At 31.6% G+C, this 7,255-nt stretch overlaps 1 protein-coding gene across 2 annotated transcripts; it reads left to right on the forward strand.

The window, feature by feature from the left end:
* Nucleotides 1-586: 586 nt before the first annotated feature.
* On the forward strand, nucleotides 587-3,357 carry LOC110668771 (bifunctional adenosine 5'-phosphosulfate phosphorylase/adenylylsulfatase HINT4). 2 transcript variants are annotated; one of them, XM_021830146.2, is made up of 6 exons: nucleotides 587-837; nucleotides 991-1,037; nucleotides 1,693-1,769; nucleotides 1,877-1,943; nucleotides 2,938-3,000; nucleotides 3,105-3,357. In XM_021830146.2, the coding sequence occupies exons 1-6, from the start codon at nucleotides 763-765 to the stop codon at nucleotides 3,187-3,189; spliced, it is 414 nt and encodes a 137-aa protein (XP_021685838.2). In that variant the 5' UTR covers nucleotides 587-762; the 3' UTR covers nucleotides 3,190-3,357. The 2 variants fall into 2 exon arrangements, with proteins under 2 accessions (XP_021685838.2, XP_021685837.2); XM_021830145.2 differs by having other exon boundaries at nucleotides 588-837; nucleotides 2,923-3,000.
* The last annotated feature ends 3,898 nt before the right edge of the window (nucleotides 3,358-7,255 follow it).

A 7,255-nucleotide genomic window follows, 5' to 3' on the forward strand; every position in this document is an offset into this window, starting at 1 on the left:
GCATATCAGATTATGTCTTTCTATAGATATATTTTTCCTTTTGATAAAGACAAAACACACACAAATTATCAATAAAAATAAATCACTACTAAAAATATGATAATTTTAACTAAATTTTATTTTGCTTAAACTTTGTTTAGTTTCTTCTTCATTATGTAATAAAAATAAAAAAATTACTTTTATTATATTATTTAATTATTTTATATTAAATAGACAAATTATAAACTTATTTTTATTATTATATTTTTTATTATGTAATTTTTATTATTTATACAGTGTTGAAAATATATTTGTAATTTTAATATTTATAATTTTTGTACTTTTTATTTTTTTTTAAATTAATAAAATTGAAAGATTTAAAGAAAAATTTAAAATTTTAATTTTTATTGTTAATGTTATTTTTAATTATTGTGTAAATAAAAAATAATATATATATATATATATTTCTTTTTTATTTACTTTTCTAAAAATAAACAAAGTGTAAATGAAAAGAAAATTTAAAATCCCTTGAGATAGCGGACGAGTCACGCAATTTTACCTGCCGTTTTTGGCACAACAAGGAACGTTTCCTTGCCGTTTTGATCAGACAGAATCTGTTTCCTATCAAGGGAATAGCTTCCTTGTGAAGCATAAACGACTAAAAACTTCTTTTCTATAATTTCCAGATAGATGGTAAATGAAAATTAATAATTATATTCAAAGAAACAATCGATTCAATAAGCCAACGAGTGATTTGGGAGCTTGATCTTTCAATTAGGGCAGATGGCCGGGGCGGTTTCATCCTGTATCTTCTGTCAGATTGTCCACAACTCCACATCCACCACTCTCCTTCACTCTGTTCGTCTCTCTCTCTCTCTCACCTCTGTTTGGTTGCTTAGAAAATTCATTGCAAAAGCTGAGTTGAGCTCAGCTGATTCGATTGTTTCCTTTCTTGTCTCAGCAACCAACGCATTACATTGGCTCCCTAACTAAATTATTTGGATCCTGCAGGATGACAAGGTTCTCGCATTTCAAGATATCAAACCTGCTGCTTTCAGGTTTGTCTAATTAGTAATTACTACGTTCTTATAATTTTTATTTAACCGTTTGTTAGATAGGATCTAGTCATGTCTAAGTTAAATCGGGATTTGATAAGCTATCGAAAGTTACTGGACTAACAATTCACAATCTAACTGAACTGAGAATCTATGCTTGAAATTTCGATAATGCATGATAAAATTAATTCAATTTTCAGATGTTTTCATAGGTAACTCATTGGTTGATATTCGTAAAAGCACTGGGATACTCTTGTGCGTAGGTGTTTGGCAGAAATGACGTTGACGATATGACAAACAGATAGTAATGCAATCTTAAATGTCACTTGTGGCCAATAGTCTGTCAAAGTTATGTCAGGGATATTCAAGAATTGTGAATAGTTATGTTGGTTCATCTCTTCACTGCAACCCCGTACACCTGTATTGCATTGGACACTCTAAAATAGAAATAGGTACTTGGATGTGATACTCCAAATGCAGGGGAAATTACAAACGAATTGAACATGCACAATTTAGACATGGATATTCATCCCACACCTATACTGAAGTCAGAGAAACATGGGTTTACGTTGCTAATTTGTCTTATCACCTATCATATTTTTTATAATTTTTAACCATTTCCTAAGACTGTAGTTTGCATTGGTCAACCATATTCTAGGCATTACTTGGTGATTCCTGTGGAGCACATTTCAACTGTCAGGAATCTCCGGAGGAGAGAAGAAGATTACACTTTGGGTAAAGAAATCTTAAACACATCATTTCATCTGTTTTGAAGTTTGAACTAGTGAGAGGATTACTCTGTTGTTTTGGCTAATGTTTCTTCCTGCTATTTTTTTCCATAGTAAACCACATGTTAAATGTGGGGCAAATGCTATTACACCGAGATGCTCCTCAATCGAAACAGTACAGGTATCTTTTCTTGTGCATAAGAGCATCTTAACAAAATTTCATATTACTTCTAATTGAGATGAGCTCTTTCTACAAGGCCATCCAAAAATTGAAGTGTATGCAACTAGGGCTGGCCAAGTTCTGGTTCAGTTTGGTTTTGATAAAATCCAAAGATTGGATTTTAAATTTTTTTTTTTCCTTTTTTTGAAACAGGAAAAATTCGGTTTTGGTCCTTAACCAGACCAGACTGGACCAGCCAGCCCAGTCCAGTTCACTTCAAGCCCTGTTTCAGTCAATTTGGGTTTTACCAACTTTGGCTCTGGGTTGTACCAGTCTGGTTCTGAACCAGCCCGTGGTGACCTCTATGTGCCACATAATTTGGAGCTGAAATAGGAAGGAAAGAACTTGCACAACCTTGAGATAGATATTTAGATTTGAGGGATCTTTTTAAAAATTCATGCAGCTCTAGGATAAATATTGTTGTTTTTTCTAATGCTTGCGTCATGAATTATTGATTTTTCCATCTCTTTAATGGTTTTTTCAACTAAGCCTATAGTTGATTGTAATCAAGCAGGAATAGTTTGAATTCAGAACTTTCTGGTGAAGCAGGTGCTTTGGACAGACATATGTTCTGTAATTTGGACTACATGTATCATTGATGGATCGAGCTCATGATTTATACATTTTCAGCAGACTTGTGTTTTTTATGACCCAATGCTATATAGAGGATTTAGATTTCCTGTTGAACCTTTTATACACATGTATGCAAGAAATAAATTGCATGAGCCTGAGTGAGTAAACTTTTTTTTTCCCCATTTTGTGGGGGCTGGGTGAGGAGGTAGAGTAAGAATCAAGAATAATATGCTGCACAATTCAGACACAAATAGACCAGTTGTGCTATGAGCTGTCTGCAACTTTTACTTGTTTCTTCAGTCCTTTTGCAAGCAAATTGTTTCTAAAAGAAAGTTTAATTGGAAAATTTCTCCTGCTCATTTGACAGATTTGGTTTTCATAGGCCTCCATTGAACAGTGTTAACCATTTGCACCTCCATTGTCTGGCATTACCCTTCAAACCCAGGTAAGAGCTATCTGGTCCTTGACAAGTATCATATACTTAAACAATTCTTTTGATTTTAATACATTAAAATTGAGAAGATTTTAATTCATAAAGAGCTTCAACAGATGGAAACGTATAAAATACCTGTCTTTAGGACCACTTGGGTTTATTGAAGCTGAGAAGTTGCTAGAGAAGATAAAGCCCACATAACCAATTACTGCTTAGGTGTGGTTCTGTCCTATTTTCTTTGCTTTATTCAATTAAATGTAATTGCGAATGTTGTTTTCATACTATTGATCGTTGTAAAGCAAAGTTAATATCTTCCCTTTCCCAGATAAATTTCAAAAATTCTTTAATAAGCACATTTTTATCTGATTCTGTCTTTTTGTCCCTGCTGGTGCATGATTACTTTCTGTTGCATGTGAATCACATATGTAGGATGTGGATCCAATACTATTGTAATCTACAATCTTCGTTGTTACTCCTGCTTCAGGTAATATTACTTATGGTCCACATATTATTAGGTACATATTAATAATATGGCTACTCCTGCTTCAGGTAATAGTACTTGATGCAACTAAATCTTGCTTATGGTCCGCATGATGAATGCTAAAAACCATTGCTAAGAAAGTCTCAAACAGTCTTTTAATAGTTAAACCGTTGATACTCCACTAAGCTTTTTGAATAACTGAATTTTCTTCCTTTTGGGTTGGTCGAATCACAGTTATAGCATAATCAAGGGCCCTTGCAAATTCCCAGTGCATGCCTCATTGTTCATGATTGGTGGGCTCTCCTTGTGTCCTAGCATTATATAGCCCCCCATTGGTGCTCTATGATTTTTGGAAAAAAGAGTTATTTACTTGTTCCTTTCTGACTTGAATTTCTGGTTTTCCTGATGGCTTCATTACTTGCATGTGGTTTTGGAAAGATTCTAATTTTCCAACCATAACAATATAAAGAAAAGACTTAAATCTGGTTTCTACTCGGACCAAAAATGACCTTCCGATTGCTGTAAATGATGAAACTAGTCTGCGCAGAGAATCAATAAAAATAGCAGCTGTTCAAAACCAAAAGTAGTAGAACCAGAGCTCCAAACAAGATCTTTACCGTTTACAATGAGGAACCAGACGTGAAGATGCTACAGACGAAATTTAAGCTTGATCCAACGGTAAACAAGCTCAGAAATCTCAGAAATATGAGCTGTCCACCATGAAAAATTCTGCAGAATACTTCTGTATTTCTTTCCACCTTTCTAATGTCTTTCGACAATCAAAACTGAGAATAGGGCTGCTGTAAATGTGTAACAGAAAGCAAACGCAGGCGCACACACACACACATGCATATATGTGTGTGTGTAGCCCTACTGGACCAAAATGACTGTAGACTTCAACAAATTTCTTATTTTATGCACGTTGTTAATATTTAAATTTATATTTTTAACATCTCCCATAAATTTAAATATTTTTTCGTATTACTAGTGATGATTGCTTGAATCACATTCTAGGAGAAAATCTGATCGTTGAATCACAAATAACTACTCTTCAGCTTCTTGATCCTCCAATTTCCTCTTCAATTCATCACACTCCATTCTCAATTTTTCTATGGTAACATTTAAATCATTAATAAAATTATTTAATTTATGTAGTTCTTGCTTATTCACATCTTTGATAATGATATGATTAAACCATTTTGAAATGCCTTATCACGCGCAGAGTAGTATCATTCTCAGCATTCTTTTTGTGTACACCTTGTACCCATATTGCATATGCCTTCCAAATTTGTCTTCAAAATAAATTCTTGCCAGAAAACTAGGTTGATGATTTGGACTACTTTTTTCACATGAATAAATTACAAGTGGCATTCCTAACTTTTCAAGTAATTACTTGAGTATCATTTTGAATGAAATGGTCACAACAACTAGCACTTCAATCCCCATTATTTATTTAGTTGTTGTTTGATACTTTGATGTCTTTCACTTTAGGGGTTTTCTTCACACTCTTACTGATTCTTGGAAGACTTTCCCAATTTCTCCTCTTGGAAGACTTTTTGCGCCTTCTTGTCTTTCTCGACGAGTGATCCTCTTGATTTGAATCCGAAGATTTCAAATGTAAACAACCCTCTCAACAAGTCTCTTCTCCCAACCTAGAGAAACACTTTCGATGGAGATATTCTCTTCGACAGTGCCTCATGCCTAGCCTTCTACCAAGCTCTCTCATACAACCATTTTCACCTTGCGTCGATAACACTTTGTGGTAATCAATTCAAAAAGTGAAATGAAATAAAATCGTCAATGGCAGATAACAAAACAAAGAATTATAAAAAAAAAAAAAAAAAATTAGGGGAGATGCCAAGACGAAGGCTGGTAAATTACCCCAGATTGCAATGGGTAACAAGTGTTGTGGAATTATTCACACATATACACACACAAGAATAATAGAAAAGAGACGATCAAGAAGAAACGCAAAGATTTTACGTGGTTTGGCAATTTGCCTATATTAATGAAGCCATCTGCTTTATTATTATTATTATTATTATTATTATTAGTATGAGAAAATCTGTCACAAGTCTACAAGTTTATTCTCATAATTATACTAGGGATACTCATACTCGTTTATATAACTAGGGTTTCAAGAGTCTGAAAATATAATATGCCCATTTTCTCTCAGCATGATATAACCCTGACCAATTACAATTAGGATTCCTTGTCTAAATAGGATTAAAACAGTCATTAGAAAAAATAAAGTCTCGAGGATACAGTTATGGTAAGTTATCTCTCATTTTAGTATAATAAATTACTTTTTTTATGATTTTTTTTTCCAAATTAAGGTGAAAGATATAATCCGGATTATATTGAATTTGTCATTAATTTGATATAATTTCTGATTTTGGTTTTCATCTTGATCATTCACAGGATTTGAGTTGCCAATAGTGGCTTGCTGTGGGTATGAAGGCAAATACAATTATCAACAATAGTGTTTTTTTTTTAGGCAATAAAAAGGTTTTCATGGAGACAAAATACAAATTTGAAATATCTATTATAATTTTGCATAAGAAAATTTAATATGAATCATTATTGAGTTGATAGAGCATTTGTGTTGGTCATACGGTGAGAGGCATGCTTCACTTGATAGTAATTTACACTATTCAACTCTAAGATCTTTCTGAGTCTGATTTAGAAATCATTAAACTTTTATCTCCTCTTAGAAAGAAAATTTGTATCTCCTATCATTACACTCCTACCAATAGGCCTAACAACTCTATGATATTGAATGAAAAAATAAATCGCCGTGAGGGAGGAAATAATAAATCCTCATAATGGAAGAAATATTAAATTCTCATAAAGGAAAGACAATAAATTCTCATAAAAGAAGAGATAAAAACTCAAAATCCATCAACAACAATGGATCTGAGAATAAATATGAATTTATTTCAAAAGAAAATAGATTTAGAGATTATTGGAAAATTTTTCAAAAAAAAAAAACAAATAGATATATATATAAAAAAAAAAAGAAAAAACACAATAAAAAAAAAAAGAAAGGGTAACCACCGGTGGCGAACCCCAAAGAACTCACAAGAAGAAAAATGAGGGGGAGAGAAGAGAGAGGCAACATCCAAAATATATAGCAATAATATTAATTGTGATGGAGTATATAGTTGTTAAGGGAAGCCAACACCGAGTAGGCTCTTGGGAAATCCCCTAAGTTCGAGTAAATTGGGTTGGGATTTACTACCCTGCTTGGAATTCAAAATTTTACAAAAATTTAATTTAATTAATTTTTTATTAATTTTTACATTTAAAATAAATAAATAAAATTTTTGTAAATTAAAAAAAAATATTTTCAAAAAAATATAAATTAAATATGATTATATGAGAATTTAATTAAAATTTTTTAATAAATAATTTATTCCAAACGAAATCTTATTAAATATAGATTTTGCAATATAAGAAATCAAAATTCAATCAATTATTTTTTTAAAGTTTTTTTAATCATAATGAAATTTCATTTATTTAGAAATGAAGTACAAGGGCCTTAAAAAAAAGTCAATTGCATGGATAAAAACAAGGCATAAATATAAAATCATACTATTATGAAAAATCACACCTATATAAAATAAAAAATATAAAATTTAACATTATTCGACGTAAGCCTATTCCATCAATAAATTCACTATCAAAGGAAAAATAATTACATATACTAATTATTTTTTTTACCCTCAAAATCACTAATTATTTACACAATAATTATTTTTTTACATAATAATTATTTTTCTTACA

Source organism: Hevea brasiliensis, chromosome 16, assembly GCF_030052815.1.
Source record: "Hevea brasiliensis isolate MT/VB/25A 57/8 chromosome 16, ASM3005281v1, whole genome shotgun sequence".
NCBI classification, from domain to species: Eukaryota; Viridiplantae; Streptophyta; class Magnoliopsida; order Malpighiales; family Euphorbiaceae; genus Hevea; species Hevea brasiliensis.

Bases quoted from the DNA above. Each gene is read 5' to 3' on its own strand.
- LOC110668771 (XM_021830145.2), top strand. From the start codon at position 763: ATGGCCGGGGCGGTTTCATCCTGTATCTTCTGTCAGATTGTCCACAAC. The intron at 1,038-1,692 runs GTTTGTCTAATT...ACCATATTCTAG, and splicing joins ATCAAACCTGCTGCTTTCAG to GCATTACTTGGTGATTCCTG. The intron at 3,001-3,104 runs GTAAGAGCTATC...GAGCTTCAACAG, and splicing joins GCATTACCCTTCAAACCCAG to ATGGAAACGTATAAAATACC.